This window comes from Salmo salar, unplaced genomic scaffold (genome assembly GCF_965601325.2).
Source record: "Salmo salar unplaced genomic scaffold, fSalSal1 ptg000257l, whole genome shotgun sequence".
NCBI lineage: Eukaryota > Metazoa > Chordata > Actinopteri > Salmoniformes > Salmonidae > Salmo > Salmo salar.
Window position 1 is genome coordinate 74,664 of NW_027675339.1, and position 19,050 is coordinate 93,713.

General features: G+C 37.7%; 2 protein-coding genes across 2 annotated transcripts; both read left to right on the forward strand.

The window, feature by feature from the left end:
• The first annotated feature begins 819 nt into the window (after positions 1–819).
• LOC145867247 (uncharacterized) lies at positions 820–4,727 on the forward strand. The gene is made up of 2 exons (XM_082971319.1): positions 820–1,613; positions 3,366–4,727. The coding sequence occupies exons 1-2, from the start codon at positions 1,280–1,282 to the stop codon at positions 3,980–3,982; spliced, it is 951 nt and encodes a 316-aa protein (XP_082827445.1). The 5' UTR covers positions 820–1,279; the 3' UTR covers positions 3,983–4,727.
• A 2,570-nt stretch (positions 4,728–7,297) lies between these two features.
• On the forward strand, positions 7,298–17,920 carry LOC145867226 (uncharacterized). The gene is made up of 3 exons (XM_082971299.1): positions 7,298–7,312; positions 9,964–10,351; positions 15,025–17,920. The coding sequence occupies exons 1-3, from the start codon at positions 7,298–7,300 to the stop codon at positions 15,657–15,659; spliced, it is 1,038 nt and encodes a 345-aa protein (XP_082827425.1). The 3' UTR covers positions 15,660–17,920.
• Positions 17,921–19,050: the final 1,130 nt, after the last annotated feature.

The following is a 19,050-nucleotide window of genomic DNA, read 5'->3' on the forward strand; positions in this document are numbered from 1 at the left end:
TACATAGACCTCCAAACATTTACAATGAATAGCAATATTACAATAATGGATACATAGACCTGCAAACATTTACAATGAATAGCAATATTACAATAATGGATACATAGACCTGCAAACATTTACAATGAATAGCAATATTACAATAATGGATACATAGACCTGCAAACATTTACAATGAATAGCAATATTACAATAATGGATACATAGACCTGCAAACATTTACAATGAATAGCAATATTACAATAATGGATACATAGACCTCCAAACATTTACAATGAATAGCAATATTACAATAATGGATACATAGACCTCCAAACATTTACAATGAATAGCAATATTACAATAATGGATACATAGACCTCCAAACATTTACAATGAATAGCAATATTACAATAATGGATACATAGACCTGCAAACATTTACAATGAATAGCAATATTACAATAATGGCTACGTTGAGACAGACGGGAGCAAAGGTCTTTAAATTAAAGATCCAGACAGCCTCTTGTTTTTAACAATAAATTGTCGAGGTCACCCCCTCTCCTAGGGAGGGTGACGTGTTCGATGCCGATATAATGTAGGGACGAAATCAAGGGGTTCGCTTCCAAAAAGATTTTACCACAAGGACAAATGAAAAGTTAAATAACTGCCTTAGTGGTGCACCTGATAACACCTGTGATTGGGATCTGTTTCCCTGTTTGGGGGTGTTTGAAGGATCTACATTTGTAAGTGCCATTGCATTGAGCGCAGTGACCAAATTAATGAATGAATATGAAACTGCCTTAAATACAGATGTGAAGGACAGTATGTTTTAAATTCTCACTCAAAATATGCATTGCTCTATTTGAACGTCTCAATATAATATTATTATTTAATGAAAGGAATGAAAAATAAATGTGTGTGCAACAAAAAAAACAATCTTAACTGCGTCTCCCTCCAGTCAGCAGACGGCGATGTGCGTCTTTCAGGCGATACTGCAGCGTGACGTATAATCTAGTGGACGGAACGGATCAACAACAACGAGTCAGCCACCTTGGTAGCCTACAGCCGAAACATTTAGACTGTTTCTGTGCATATTTGCCTCTGTGTTTTAAATATACTTCTGACATCTAGTTAATAGACACCATTTAAATGTTATAGGTACATTGTTAGTCAACTAGCTGGCTTGATAAGTTAGCCTAGCACTAAACTAGTCGCTCATGCTAACTAGCTAGCTAGCTAACATCCCCGACCATGAACTCACTGATGTATTCCTCGCCTGCTAAAGAAGAGGTCTGAACATGAGCTCCCTAAACTACTCCCCTCCTGTTAAAGAAGAGGAGGTCTGCTGGACGGAGAAAGAAGCTCTGGGGCTGAACATTGTCGTGAAAGAGGAGAAGGAAGAGGAGGATGTCACAGTAAAACAAGAAGTAGAGGGTGAGACTGTTACTGTGAAAGAAGAAGAGAAAGACGTTTCAGTGAAAGAAGAGGAAGACACGTTCAGAGTGAAAGAGGAGGAGGATGTTACAGTGGAGGAAGAGAAAGAGGAGGATGTAGTTTTTGAAGTGAAGGAGGAGAAAGAGGGAGAGATAACGGTCATATTGACAGAGGAGTCAGGAGATCTGATTACCATCAGTAAGTACTGTCTTAAAAACGGGCTCTAACTCTCCAAAGGTTTTGAACGAACGTGTTGTTTTAAAGCAGCATGCTACTGAAATTCTATACTTGAAGATGTTGTTCTGTACTATAGGAATTCATGTTATAATATAATGTTAAAGCTACATTTTAAAATGGATGATTAAAGCCCTGAATGCTGATTGGCTGACAGCCGTGGTATATCAGGCCGTATACCACGGGTATGTCATGTATTTTTACTGTTCTAATTATGTTGGTAACATGTTTATAATAGCAATAAGACACCTCAGGGGTTTGTGATAGATGGCCAATATACCACGGCTAAGTTCTGTATCCGGGCACTCTGTGTTGAGTCGTGCTTAAGAACAGTCTTTAACCGTGCTATATTGGCCATATACCACACTTCCTCTGGCCTTATTACTTAACTGTAACATGTGTATACCATCAGAGTCCCCCCACCACAAAATCACAACTTAATTGTCTCACAGAATGGCAAACATGTTATAAATGAAATTTTTGACGTGTGTCCATTGTAGGCCTTGCGTAGAGTGTGTATACCCGCAAAAAGCAGATTTCTAAATAATGTTGGAGAAATACATAAAATAAGTGTCACGTCCTGACCATAGTAACTGGTTATTTTCTATGGTAGAGTAGGTCAGGGTTTGACAGGCGGTGTTTTGTGTTTTTCTATGTTTTCTATTTCTATGTGTTAGTTCTAGGTTTTCTCTTTCTATGTTTTTTGGGGGGGTTGATCTCCAATTGGAGGCAGCTGGTCCTCGTTGCCTCTGATTGGAGATCATATTTAAGTAGGGGTTTTTCTTCCTGGGTTTTTGTGGGCAGTTGCATTCTGTTTAGTCTCTGTACCTGACAGAACTGTAAGTTGATAATTTCCTTTTGTTATTTTGTCATTAGTGTTTTGAGTAAATAAATATAATAATGAACACTCAACACGCTGCGTTTTGGTCCCCTCTATACGACGCCCGTTACAATAAGAAGCATTATTGAAATGAAATGGACACGTGTTATGGGGAGACTGAAAATATTAGCAAAAGGACAAGTGTTTTGGGGAGACTGAACATAATAGCAAAAGGACAGTTTGTAAGTCTTCAAAATAACAATTTTGAAGGAAAGGTGTGGCTAAACAAAAACATATAATTTAGAGAGATAGTAATGTCCATTATTACTTTAGAGATGAAGTGGGACACCAACAAAATGCAGCCTATAACACTGACTGGAATAGTAATATATATTATTATAGAGCTCTGATCAGCCTATAACATGACATTATCTATTATTATAGAGCTCTGATCAGCCTATAAACATGACATTATCTATTATTATAGAGCTCTGATCAGCCTATAAACATGACATTATCTATTATTATAGAGCTCTGTTCAGCCTATAAACATGACATTATCTATTATTATAGAGCTCTGCTCAGCCTATAAACATGACATTATCTATTATTATAGAGCTCTGCTCAGCCTATAAACATGACATTATGTATTATTATAGAGCTCTGATCAGCCTATAAACATGACATTCCCTGAGAGATTAGATTTGGAGCTCTTCATCATTTGTTTTTAAATCTCACCGTCACCAAGTTTATTATTAATGATGTAATGTTGTGAAAACTGACCTCAGGGTATTGAGGGATCTAGTCTAGATTAAACCTCATAGGAAGACATTTTTATTTAATGCAGGTTTCATTCAGGTCTCTGTTTAACTAGATACTCTGTTTGTCTTTGGCAGGAGAGAGACCAGACTCTGACAGCAGGAAGAGTTCCTCAGGGGAAACAGACCCAGAGACGCCTGACCAACACCACTGCTCCCACTGTGGAAAGAGTTTTAGGTGGTTAGGGAGCCTGAAAATGCATGAGAGAACACATACAGGAGAAAAGCCCTACCACTGTTCCCACTGTGGAAATAATTTTACTCAGTTAGGATCCCTGGTTGGGCATGAGAGAACACACACGGGAGAGAAGCCTTACCACTGTTCCCACTGTGGAAAGAGTTTTAGGTGGTTATGGGTCCTGAAAAAGCATGAGAGAATACACACGGGAGAGAAACCTTATCACTGTTCTCACTGTGGAAACAGTTTTAGGTGGTTAGTGAGCCTGAAAACGCATGAGAGAATACACACAGGAGAAAAGCCTTTCCAATGTTCCCAGTGTGAAAAGAGTTTTAGGTGGTCGGGGAGCTTGAAAAAGCATGCGAGAAAACACACAGGAGAAAAGCCTTTCCAACATACTAATACACAGGAGGAGAAGACATACCACTGTTCTCATTGTGAAAAGACATTTTCCCAGTCAGAGGACCTGAAATCACACGAGAGAATAGAGAGGCTGTGTTCTGACTTGTGTTTCTGACTGAGAATTTGTCCACGGCCAGGATTCATAGGGCCAGGGTGTCCGCTATGGACGCCTGGAAAAAATCAGCAGTGGACATTTCTGAACGTTTATCCAACAGACCTGTACATCCATGAATGGATCTCTATAATGTGTAACTATTTCTGATGTATGTGTTGTGATGAATTGTTTAATAGATGTACTATGTTAGGTATATTTATCTGTGGTTTAATTTCAACAGATTTTACTGATGCTATTAGATTGCTGTGTGGGGGGAGTTTTATATATACAGTGCCTTCAGAAAGTATTCACACCCCTTGACTTGTCCCACATTTCGTTGTGTTACAGCCTAAATTTAAAAAATATTTTTATTTATTTTTATTTCACCTTTATTTAACCAGGTAGGCCAGTTGAGAACAAGTTCTCATTTGCAACTGCGACCTGGCCAAGATAAAGCATAGCAATTCGACACATACAACAACACAGAGTTACACATGGAGTAAAACAAACATACAATCAATTATACAGTAGAAAAATCTATATACAGCATGTGTAAATGAGGTAGGATAAGAGAGGTTAGGCAATAAATAGGCCATGGTGGCGAAGTAATTACAATATAGCAATTAAACACTGGAATGGTAGGATGTGCAGAAGATGAATGTGCAAGTAGAGATACTGGGGTTAAATGGATTCAATACCCCATAATGTCAAAGTGGAATTATGTTTTTGGAAATGTTTACACATTTAATTAAAAGCCTAAATAAGTTCAGGAGTAAAGATTTTGCTTAACAAGTCACATAAGTTGCATGGACTCACTGTGTGCAATAATAGTGTTTAACATGATATTTGAATGAATACCTCATCTCTGTTCCCCACACATACAATTATCTGTATTGTCTCTCAGTTGAGCAGTGAATTTCAAACACAGATTCAACCACAAAGACCAGGGAGGTTTTCCAACGCCTCGCAAAGAAGGGCATGTATTGGTGGATGGGTAAAAAAAAGCAGACATTGAATATCCCTTTGAGCATGGTGAAGTTATTAATTACACTTTAGATGGTGTATCAATATACCCAGTCACTAACTCAGTTGCTGGAGAGGAAGGAAACCGCTCAGGGATTTCACCATGAGGCCAATGGTGACTTTAAAATAGTTAGTGTTTAATGATTGTGATATGAGAAAACTGCGGATGGATCAACAACATTGTAGTTACTCCACAATACTAACCTAAATGACAGAGTGAAAAGAAGGAAGCATTCCCAGTCAGAGGACCTGAAATCACATGAGAGAATAGAGAGGCTTTTGGCACTAAAGTAATACTACAAAAGAATGTGGCAAAGAAACAAACTTTATATCCTGAATACAAAGCGTTATGTTTGGGGAGGGTTTGGAGGGTTTGGCTGGCCGGGACGTCCTTGTCCCATTGTGCTCTAGCGACTCCTTGTGGTGGTCAGCATGCACGCTGACTTCGGTCGCCAGCTGGACAGTGTTTCCTCCGACACATTGGTGTGGCTGTCTTCCGGGTTAAACGAGCAGTGTGTCAAGATGTGCAGTGCGGCTTGGCAGGGTCGTGTTTCAGAGGACACATGGCTCGACCTTCGCCTCTCCCCGGAGTCCGTAGGGGAGTTGCAATTGGATATCATGAAATTGGTGAGAAAAAGGTGTAAAAGTACCAAAAAAAAAAATATATATATATATATATACACTCGTACTGAAATTTGATTTTTCGATGATCTGGCAGATGTGAAAACCATGTAAACACCTGCAAGACTTCGGTTAGAAGTGAATCACCTGCCTGGACATCCTAAGAAGCACACAGAGACCTGCATTTTGAAGTGGGTTTAATAATACTTGTGAAAACTGACTTCAGGTGATTGAGGGATCTAGTCGAGATTAAACATCATAGGAAGTTTTATCATGTTTCATTCAGGTCTCTGTTTAATTAATTATATAATCTGTTTGTCTTTGACAGGAGAGAGACCAGACTCTCCTTCTGACAGCAGGAAGAGTTCTTCAGAGGAACCAGACCCTGAGATGTCCAAACCAGCAGGACAACATCACTGCTCCCATTGTGGAAAGAGTTGCACCCAGTTAGGGAGCCTGAAGGAGCATGAGAGAATACACACAGGAGAAAAGCCTTACCACTGCTCCCACAGTGGAAAGAGATTTACCCGGTTAAGGTACCTGAAAGAGCATGAAAGAATACATACACATACACAGGAGGAGAAGACATACCACTGCTCTCATTGTGGAAATACATTTTCCCAGTCAGAGGACCTGAAATCACATGAGAGAATAGAGAGGCTGTGTTCTGACTTATGTTTTTGATTGAGAAATTGTGTTTTTGTTCATTCTACATTAAATAATATTGTATGAATGAAATCATACTGAAAAATAGGTCTACATGTTTTTTCCAGCTCAAGACATGATCATGTCGAAAATCGGATTAAAATAGTAAAAAAAAAATGTTTTGATTATGAACTTAAGATTGATTGAATGCAAGTGTAAACCCCTAAATGTTGTTCACTATATCATTGGGATATTTCAAACATGTTAATTATTAAATAGATTGATATTAGTATTTCTTCATTCAGATTGTCATTGTAAATGCGTATTGGTTCTCAATTGACATATCTGATTAAATAAATGTGAAATAAAGTAAATGCCATATTATTTTTGGGAAGTCTATTTGGTTCTATGTTGGGACTATAAGAATATTTTGAAGATAAATACACAAGGCAGAGTACGAGAGAGACAGAGGACGAGAGGTCAGTACAGTACTAACAACCAATGGAAATAGTGTTTTTTCCTGTAATAGGGAGTTATTGATCAGTGGTTCAGCAACATGGGAGGATGTAGATGTACACTACCGTTCAACAGTTTGGGGTCACTTAGAAATAACCTTGTTTTTAAAAGAAAGCAATTTTTTGTCCATTAAAATAACATCAAATTGATCTGAAATACAGTGTAGACATTGTTAATGTTGTAAATGACTATTGTAGCTGGAAACAGATGATTATTAATGGAATATCTACATAGGCGTACAGAGGCCCATTATCAGCAACCATCACTCCTGTGTTCCTATGGCATGTTGTGTTAGCTAATCCAAGTTTATCATTTTAAAAGGCTAATTGATCATTAGAAAACCCTTTTGCAATTATGTTAGCACAGCTGAAAACTGTTGTTATGATTAAAGAAGCAATAAAACTGGTCTGCTTTAGACTAGTTGAGTGTCTGGAGCATCAATGTAACCTCTCAAATTCATAGACAGGTGTCGCGTCTATTTTTACCCAAAAGTAGTTTTTTACCTGGAGACTGTAGTGCTACTTTCTCAAAATGAACATAAATGCTGTAGGGGGAGGGTTCTGGTGTTTTACCAGGAGACTGGGGCCGATCCCCATTTAGGAATGTATGTCTTGCTTACTCACACTCTGCATGTGTTGATACCTGGCTGAAAACCCTCACAGTTGTTGGCCAACAGATTTTGTCATGGAGTTTTCATTCAATAGGGTTTAGAGTCCATTTCATCTTAAGCCATTCTTTTAAATACGGTAATACCTTTAATTAGAATGTTGTGCCTTTAAATACCTTTTCATTCTAATTTTGTTGACGGACTCAATAGAATACACGGAGTCAGAAACTAGGGATCAATTCAAGAAAGTCATCATTCGTCTCTGTTTCAACACCAACTGGTAGATTTAAAAATACTCTGATCTTGTAGATTATTTAGGTACATTTTTGGGTTAGGAAAGTATGTATGAATCATAAAAACAATAGTCCTATAAATCTACCCTAATTCTTACTAATCATGGAAGTTTGATGACAACGGCCCAATCCTACATTTACATAAGTGTTCAGACCCTTAACTCAGTACTTTGTTGAAACACCTTTGGCAGCGATTACAGCCTTGAGTCTTCTTGGGTATGACACTAGAAGCTTGGCACACCTGTATTTGGGGAGTTTCTCCCATTCTTCTCTGCAGATCCTCTCAAGCTCTGTCAGGTTGGATGGGGAGCATCGCTGCACAACTATTTTCAGGTCTCTCCAGAGATGTTTGATCGGGTTCAAGTCCGGGCTCTGGCTGGACCACTCAAGGACAACAGTGCAATAATATGTAACAACTTCACAACAAATACACACATCTAAAGTAAAGGAATGGAATTAAGAATATATAAATATTTGGACGAGCAATGTCAGAGTGGCATAGACTAAAATACAGTAGAATAGTATAGAATACAGTATATACATATGAGATGAGTAATACATAGACAGATACAGTAGAATAGTATAGAAGACAGTATATACATATGAGATGAGTAATACATAGACTAAGATACAGTAGAATAGTATAGAATACAGTATATACATATGAGATGAGTAATACATAGACTAAGATACAATAGAATAGGATAGAATACAGTATATACATATGAGATGAGTAATGCATAGAGAGATACAGTAGAAAAGGATAGAATACAGTATATACATATGAGATGAGTAATACATAGACAGATACAGTAGAATAGGATAGAACCTAGTCTGTTCATTATATACTTCTACATTATGTATTGTTACACCATGTAGGAGCAGTATAGACCTAGTCTGTTCATTATATATATCTACATGATGTATTGTTACACCATGTAGGAGCAGTATAGACCTAGTCTGTTCATTATATACATCTACATGATGTATTGTTACACCATGTAGGAGCAGTATAGACCTAGTCTGTTCATTATATACATCTACATGATGTATTGTTACACCATGTAGGAGCAGTATAGACCTAGTCTGTTCATTATATACATCTACATGATGTATTGTTACACCATGTAGGAGCAGTATAGACCTAGTCTGTTCATTATATACATCTACATGATGTATTGTTACACCATGTAGGAGCAGTATAGACCTAGTCTGTTCATTATATACATCTACATGATGTATTGTTACACCAACACAAAAAAAGGAAATTATATTATTTTATACTAATACAATTGCTCAGAGAAAGAGATTTAGTTTAAAATGTAATTCTCAAAAGGTTGGGGTCTGAATTATTGCCTCCCATGTTTTCAATACTCCAGCACCCTCCCCTTGGGAGGATAATGACACTGAAATGTTTAATGAGATTAGAGAACACATTGGGTGGGATCTTAGACCCTTCCTCCATACAGAATCTCTCCATGTCCTTGATTTATTTTGTCTGCGCTTGTGGACTGCCCTGTTCAATTCAAACCACAGGTTTTCATTGGAGTTCAAGTCCGAAGACTGAGATGGCCATTGAAAATGTTGATTTTGTGCCCAATTAACCATTTCTTTGTGGATGTTGATGTGTCTTGCTGGAAGATCCACTTTTGGCCAAGTCTCAGCCTCCTAGCAGAGAGGTAACCAGGTTTTTGGCAAAAATATCCTGGTAGTGGGTAAAGTTTATTTATTTATTTCATACAGTAATTTTTGCTCATCTTTATCAAGGGTATCAATAACTAGGTGCTTATTTTGATATCTAGTTATTTGACTGAATCAGAAATACAGATGTGGAGTAGATGTAGAGTTTGTTTTAAATTCTCATTAAAAAAAAATCTGAACTAATCAAACAACACTTGTTGCTCTTTGTACGTGTTGATATAATATTCATATTTAATGGAGAGAAAAAAAGTTTTCCTAAACTGCTTTATAATATTATAATTCAATGAAGAATAAAAATAGTTTTCCCTCCTCAACTGCGTTTCCTCCCTCCAGACAGCAGATGGCGATATGTGTCTTTCAGGCGATGTTTCTAGTGTGACGTATAATCTAGTGGACGGAACGCTTCTTCAACAACTGCAGCCACCTCGGTAGCTCACTAGGCGACAAAGTCGGAACATTCAAGTTCTTAAGACAATTTCGTGGTTTAATTGCCACTGTGATTTAAACATAGTACTCCATTTTATGTAATATTTACGTTGTAAGTCAGCTAGCTGGCTGGTTAAGTTAGCACTAGTCTAGTCGCTAATGCTAACTAGCTATTATCCCCGACCATTTGTTCACTAAGCTACTCTCCTCCTGCTAAAGAAGCGGAGGTCTGCTGGACGGAAAAAGACGCTCTCGTGAAAGAGGAGGAGGAAGAGGAGGCTGTTTCAATACAAAAACAAGTAGAGGGTGAGGCTGTTACCGTGAAAGAAGAAGAGAAAGACGTTTCAGTGAAAGAAGAGGAAGAAGCGTTCAGAGTGAAAGAGGAGGAGGATGTTACAGTAAAAGAAGAGGAGGAAGATGCAGTTTTTGGAGTGGAGGATGAAGTGAAAGAAGATGAAGACGTTTTTGGAATGAAGGATGAAGAGGGGGAGATTACTGTCACATTAGAGGAGGACGAAGAAGAGAAGACTGGAGAACTGATTAACACCAGTAAATACAGTGAGTACTATCTAATAAAACAGGGACATTGATCTGATTAACACCAGTAAATACAGTGAGTAATATCTAATAAAACAGGGACATTGATCTGATTAACACCAGTAAATACAGTGAGTACTATCTTATAAAACAGGGGCATTGATCTGATTAACACCAGTAAATACAGTGAGTACTATCATATAAAACAGGGACATTGATCTGATTAACACCAGTAAATACAGTGAGTACTATCTAATAAAACAGGGGCATTGATCTGATTAACACCAGTAAATACAGTGAGTACTATCTAATAAAACAGGGACATTGATCTGATTAACACCAGTAAATACAGTGAGTACTATCTAATAAAACAGGGACATTGATCTGATTAACACCAGTAAATACAGTGAGTACTATCTTATAAAACAGGGACATTAATCTGATTAACACCAGTAAATACAGTGAGTACTATCTAATAAAACAGGGACATTGATCTGATTAACACCAGTAAATACAGTGAGTACTATCTAATAAAACAGGGACATTGATCTGATTAACACCAGTAAATACAGTGAGTACTATCTAATAAAACAGGGACATTGATCTGATTAACACCAGTAAATACAGTGAGTACTATCTAATAAAACAGGGACATTGATCTGATTAACACCAGTAAATACAGTGAGTACTATCTAATAAAACAGGGACATTGATCTGATTAACACCAGTAAATACAGTGAGTACTATCTAATAAAACAGGGACATTGATCTGATTAACACCAGTAAATACAGTGAGTACTATCTAATAAAACAGGGACATTGATCTGATTAACACCAGTAAATACAGTGAGTAATATCTTATAAAACAGGGACACAAACTCTGCAGTTGTTGAACTAATGTGTGATTTTTAAAAGGGCATTCTACACTTGAATATGTTTTTGTACTGTATGAATTGTTCATGACGTCCTCCAGGGATTTTTAAACTTTTCCTGTTGAAAAGTGATATATAAATACAGTAAATTATAAACACACTAAAGGGAAACAAATAAATGTTTTGCGCAAAATAGTGTTTTTTTAACAACTGCAAACTAGAAGGAGTGATGTCATAGTAAGGCCTCCAAGGAGTTGGCTTGATGGGAAGTCGTGATGTCATCCAATAGGCGACTGATCTTCACGTGAATATTCATTATTCTTTTTAAAATCCTTCCTGTTCTGTCAAGTTGTTTGTTGATCATTGCTAGAAAGCCGTTTTCAAGTCTTGCTATAGACTTTCAAGATGATTTAAGTCCAAACTGTAACTAGGCCACTCAGGAACATTCAATGTCATCTTGGTAAGCTCCTCCAGTGTAGATTTGGCCTTGTGGTTTAGGTTATTGTCCTGTTAGGACAGTTTTTTGTATTCAGATCTCTGAAATGCTCTCTACCTACGTAACATTTAGTGTCTCCTTATGTTACGCTGGAAAAACAGTTTTCATGGGCACAGAAATCCTAAATCATTTCAGAGTTTGCAAATCCAATGGTTCTAACCGAGTGTCACCTTAACTTTATTGACACCCAAATGGATACTGTCATTAACGCGGTTCTTCAATAATTACACATAATTCTTAATACTGTAGCTGTTTAGTTACAGTCACATGTTCAACTATCATCAGCTGATCCAGGAAATCATTTTCTGAATGACAGTCACATGACAAACATCACGACATGCAACAACAACCAAAGTGCCTCTTCATTCATTACTCTGGTAAAGACAGTTATGCCGTGCTCCACGTTGGATCCAACATCCCTAACAAATTGATGTTTATAATGTTATTGTCTGCTTGATTTACAATGGGGTCTCGTTAGTCTGTTTGGACACAGAGATACTTAGCTCATCATGTGTAGAGAACTGTTCCTTGATGGATAGGCTATTGTTCAACACACAGAGCTATTTTCCTTTATTCAGGACATTTAGAATGACAACACATCACAGAGTAGCCTAGTGGGATTATTCACAAAATTATCTGGTGATCAGGTTATGAAATGTCATGACAAAGATATTTTAATTTCCATGTTTCACCTGAAATATTAAATGATTTATAGTCCTACGTCTATGTTGTTGTTAGATAAAGTTATGGGTCCTACAGTAGGTCTGTGTTGTTGTTAGATAAAGTTATGGGTCCTACAGTAGGTCTATGTTATTGTTAGATAAAGTTATGGGTCCTACAGTAGGTCTATGTTATTGTTAGGTGAAGTTATGGGTCCTACAGTAGGTCTGTGTTGTTGTTAGATAAAGTTATGGGTCCTACAGTAGGTCTATGTTATTGTTAGATAAAGTTATGGGTCCTACAGTAGGTCTATGTTATTGTTAGGTGAAGTTATGGGTCCTACAGTAGGTCTAAGTTATTGTTAGGTGAAGTTATGGGTCCTACAGTAGGTCTATATTGTTAGGTGAAGTTATGGGTCCTACAGTAGGTCTATGTTGTTGTTAGAAGTTATGGGTCCTACAGTAGGTCTATGTTGTTGTTAGGTGAAGTTATGGGTCCTACAGTAGGTCTATGTTGTTGTTAGGTGAAGTTATGGGTCCTACAGTAGGTCTATGTTGTTGTTAGGTGAAGTTATGGGTCCTACAGTAGGTCTATGTTGTTGTTAGGTGAAGTTATGGGTCCTACAGTATGTCTATGTTGTTAGGTGAAGTTATGGGTCCTACAGTAGGTCTATGTTATTGTTAGGTGAAGTTATGGATCCTACAGTAGGTCTATGTTATTGTTAGGCAAAGTTATGGGTTCTACAGTAGGTCTATGTTATTGTTAGGTGAAGTTATGGGTCCTACAGTAGGTCTATGTTGTTGTTAGGTGAAGTTATGGGTCCTACAGTAGGTCTATGTTGTTAGGTGAAGTTATGGGTCCTACAGTAGGTCTATGTTGTTGTTAGAAGTTATGGGTCCTACAGTAGGTCTATGTTATTGTTAGGTGAAGTTATGGATCCTACAGTAGGTCTATGTTATTGTTAGGCGAAGTTATGGATCCTACAGTAGGTCTATGTTATTGTTAGGTGAAGTTATGGGTCCTACAGTAGGACTATGTTATTGTTGTGTGAAGTTATGGGTCCTACAGTAGGTCTATGTTGTTATTAGGTGAAGTTATGGGTCCTACAGTAGGTCTATGTTATTGTTAGGTGAAGTTATGGGTCCTACAGTAGGTCTATGTTATTGTTAGGTGAAGTTATGTTAAACACTTAGTGGACAAACCCTCATTGTCAGGCTGATGGCAAAGCTAGCCAAATAGCATTTGAAGTGTTAAGTATAAAGCAGTTGATTTGCAACAATAACACAAACATTATTTTTTTACATTTTAGTCATTTAGCAGACGCTCTTATCTAGAGCGACTTAAAGTAGTGAATGCATACATTTCATACATTTTTTTATTTTTGTACTGGCCTTCAGTGGGAATTGAACCCACAACCCTGGCGTTGCAAACAAACAAAGCTCTACCAACTGAGCCACAGGGAAGACTATTATATTATATTAAACAGGACATTCAAACGAGCGTTACAGTTATAATCCAAAGTAGTGTGAAATGCACTCATAAGCAACCTGTAAATGGAGGCTGTTTTTGCTGTCAGCCTCTGAGAACTCCCCTGAGTTTTCCCCCACGGTGGTGAATTAGTAAATAGACACAGAGCTTAATGTGAGTTTCCTTGAGTAGCATCCTGATATGCGCTGTAATATTCAGAATACATTGTGAAAACGAAAATCTTTGCTCACCATTTTTTGCTCCAGGCAGATATACTACATCCATAACTAGTGGTTTCCTCATTACCAGATATACTACATCCATAACTAGTGGTTTCCACATTACCAGATATACTACATCCATAACTAGTGGTTTCCTCATTACCAGATATACTACATCCATAACTAGTGGTTTCCTCATTACCAGATATACTACATCCATAACTAGTGGTTTCCTCATTACCAGATATACTACATCCATAACTAGCGGTTTCCTCATTACCAGATATACTACATCCATAACTAGTGGTTTCCTCATGACCAGATATACTACATCCATAACTAGTGGTTTCTTCATTACCAGATATACTACATCCATAACTAGTGGTTTCCTCATTACCAGATATACTACATCCATAACTAGTGGTTTCCTCATTACCAGATATACTACATCCATAACTAGTGGTTTCCTCATTACCAGATATACTACATCCATAACTAGTGGTTTCCTCATTACCAGATATACTACATCCATAACTAGTGGTTTCCTCATTACCAGATATACTACATCCATAACTAGTGGTTTCCTCATTACCAGATATACTACATCCATAACTAGTGGTTTCCTCATTAGCAGGGAGGAGTTTCTACAATCAAATCGCCCTCGTGCCGCAATTTTATTAAACACAGAAAGGGGCCTATATTGGAGACCAGACGTCGTCTGGCACACTGCTTAGAGGTTCAACAACTTTACTAACTTATTTCTAGCCTACAATCATCGATTTCACTACTAATGTGAAAACAAGACAAAATATGACTATTCTTGCTCATTTTAAGACATTTGTCCAACAATTTTAACATGACATTACAGATGTCAATTGTTGTACAACATCATGGCTCCGCTGTTGGCATCAACCTTTTACAGTGGATTTCTACTGTTGTGGGCCTTTAACCATCTGTCTGACTTTGTTGTTCACACAGGAGAGATACTGAACTATCGTGGGTCCTCTGGGGAGCCTCAACAACCTCATGATGCTGAAGAGGCAGAGAAGAGTTGCTCCAGATCAGAACACCTCAATAAACACCTGCAGACATCCACAGGGAAGAGAACTCACTGCTGCTCTGACTGTGGGAAGAGATTCACCTCATCAGGCATTAAAATTCATCAGAAAATCCACACAGGAGAGAAACGTTATAGCTGTGATCAATGTGGGAAGAGTTTTTGTCAATCTGGACAGCTGACAGTGCACCAGAGAACACACACAGGAGAGAAATCTTATAGCTGTCATCAATGTGGGAAGAGTTTTACTACATCTTGCCATCTGACACGACACCAGAGAATACACACTGGAGAGAAATATTATAGCTGTGATCAATGTGGGAAGAGTTTTACAACATCTGGCTCTCTGACTGTACACCAGAGAATACACACAGGAGAGAAATCTTATAGCTGTGATCAATGTGGGAAGAGTTTTACTACATCTTGCCATCTGACACGACACCAGAGAATACACACTGGAGAGAAATATTATAGCTGTGATCAATGTGGGAAGAGTTTTACAACATCTGGCTCTCTGACTGTACACCAGAGAACACACAGGAGAGAAACCTTATAGCTGTGATCAGTGTGACAAGAGATTCACCGATAAAAGACATCTGAACAAACATCAGAAAATACATGAATGAGTTGTTTCATGATATCAATGATATAATGTGACAATGTAGAATGTTTTAACATTGTAGAAGGAGTATTTTAATGATGTCACAATGTAGAACCCTAAACGTTTGTCCCCTGTTCTATTGATTTCAACATGATATGGATATTAGCCTCAGGGGGAAAATCCAGGCTCTGAAATGGAAGAGTTACTATTTATGTGATTTAACAAAAAGTGACTAACAAAAGAAGAGTTGTGTTACACTTACCATGTTGGTGACGCACTTCAATCAAAATGCAACACTTCAAAATGTATCTGGCTGTTTTCTACAAGTTGTCCTCTAACCAGGGATGTACACATTATTCCCAGATTCCATGTGGTTTTTGAGCTGTTAGTTTTAACAGGACGTGCAACTTCATCTCCCTTCTGTCACACAATTGATCATTCCTTTGTTTAGTACAATTGATCTCATCGTGATATCGATGAGTGATGACAAATAAGTGTTGTGTTTCTTTGTTTAGCGACCCCTAAATTTAAATGCATCACTCCAAAATGTAGCTGACTGTCTTCTGCAGGTTGTCCTCTAACCAGTGAGGTGAAATATATCTCCCATTTCCATGTGTTTTTTAGTTGTGTTAGTTTCAACATCACGTTCAACCTGATTTCCCCCCTAATTGATATCAGTGATTTATTGCTACTTGTCAAAACAACAGTGTTTTGGTGCTTGTACAGTTTATAAGGAGCTTGGTTTAAAAAAAAACAAGTAATATGATTATTGTGGCAGATGTTTGTGTATATAGCACATTTTATGTTTAGGTTTTCAATTTATCCCAAACTGTTTCTGCATGTTGGTTATTGATTTAGACACGTTAAAACTGTGTTTTGACATTGGGGATATCCCACCTAGCAAAATATAATATAAAATAATAATATGTTTCCTCTTGAAGTCAGACATGTCTGTGATAAGGACGACTTGGTTGCTGATTGTCTCAAGGTGGGCAGTCAAAAACATTTGTGTTTTGCGTTTAGCCAGTGCGTTGCCATGGATCACAATTTATTTTGACTGGACTTTTTTCCATATTGGAGATGTTTTGTTTGAGTTCTAGAGTTCTGATTCTTAGGAAGAATTTTATATTGTAGAAGGTGAAGCATTGTAGTTGATTATAATGTGGAGTGGAAGTTGTTTTCTGTTGGTGGTGAGCAAATTTGTCCAACAAAAATATAGGATATATTTGTTGTCTTAAGGGGTAAGGTGTTACAGGCTTTGGTTTTTCCATTTATGTTTTGAGGTTGGACTTTAGCACGTCTAGCTCGTTAGCACGTCAAATCGTTAGCACGTCTAGCTCGTTAGCACGTCTAGCTCCGTCAGCACGTCTAGCTCCGTCAGCACGTCTAGCTCCGTCAGCACGTCTAGCTCGTTAGCCCGTCTAGCTCGTTAGCACGTCTAGCTCGTTAGCACGTATAGCTCGTTAGCACGTCTAGCTCGTTAGCACGTCTAGCTCGTTAGCCCGTCTAGCTCGTTAGCACGTAGGACGCACTGATTGGTGTCACCTCGTTAGTCAGTATGTGTTACACCTGTGCTGGCTTGTCCATCTCGTTAGTGGGAAGGTGTTTCACCTGAGCTGGTCCAGGTTATATTTAAGAGTGTCTGGCCCAGTGCTCCAGTTGTCTTGATACATGTGGAGAGTCAACACCTTTAGTTGCTCCACCTTTTTGGTTTGCTTCCTGTCTTTAAGTTTGGTGTGGGTTTTTCTTTTGTTTTCCTCTTCTTGGGCAGATTTAGTGGGTCTCATGGTGGGTGTCTTTTAGGTCCCAGTTGTTGTTACTAGTCAACTTTCAGTGGACACCCCCATAGTGTCTTTCAGAACCCCTCCTAAAACCCCACCTGTTTAGTTGTGGTTGTTGTCAGTGAGTCTTTGTTAGGTCCTCTTCTGTTTGAGAAACATTTGAGATTTTTCTTGGTGGGGAACGCAACAACAAACAATGTAGTAAAACAAGCTGGTATTTTGGGTTGGATATTGCATCCAATTCTTAGTATTTTAATCGATGGCATTTCCATCTTTCAGTTGTTAACCTTCTGTTTTTTATCCACTTATGTTTGTTGTGGTAAATAATTGTTTATTTTTGTTTTTTCCTATGAAGCCATTGTGTTCCATGTCTGAAATGTGCTGTATAAATAAAGCTTGATTTGATTTCAACAAATGAACCCAATGACTGGCCAATCAACAGACTCCTGGTCCCTCTTAGTATGAAAATCAGTATCACGTTTCAAGCCTGCTGAAGACCTGGCACCTAAATGTGACTTCTGTCATCTGATCACTCCAAGCTGCATTAGGTTCAGATCTACCAGGATGGGCCTTTGACAGTCTGGATGCAGCCAGGCCACTGAATATAAATAAGCAACGTAAAGAGATGAATGAGTGGGGAAAAAACAATTTAATAAGAAATGAAGTCACATGTGTTTAGCAGTTGTTGTTGCGGGTGTAGTGAAATGCTTGTGTTCGTAGCTCCAACAGTGCAGTAATATCTAACAATTTCACAGCAAATACCTAATACACACAAATCTAAGTAATGGAATAAGAATAAGAATATATAAATATATGGACGAGCAATGTCAACGCTGCATAGTCAGATACAGTAGAATAGAATACAGTATATACATATGAGATGAGTAATACATAGACAGATACAGTAGAATAGGATAGAATACAGTATATACATATGAGATGAGTAATACATAGACTAAGATACAGTAGAATAGGATAGAATACAGTATATACATATGAGATGAGTAATACATAGACAGATACAGTAGAATAGGATAGAATACAGTATATACATATGAGATGAGTAATACATAGACTAAGATACAGTAGAATAGGATAGAATACAGTATATACATATTAGATGAGTAATACATAGACAGATACAGTAGAATAGTATAGAATACAGTATATACATATGAGATGAGTAATACATAGACTAAGATACAGTAGAATAGGATAGAATACAGTATATACATATGAGATGAGTAATACATAGACAGATACAGTAGAATAGGATAGAATACAGTATATACATATGAGATGAGTAATACATAGACAGATACAGTAGAATAGGATAGAATACAGTATATACATATGAGATGAGTAATACATAGACTAAGATACAGTAGAACAGTATAGAATACAGTATATACATATGAGATGAGTAATGCCAGATATTTATAGCCGAGGCCAGATACTTTTTCACAACATTTCCAACCGAGACCATCAGGTTTGTCGGCATGATTAGTGATCATACTGTAGCTCAAACCTACTGTGACTGTTGAATGTCTGACGACGACGACGAC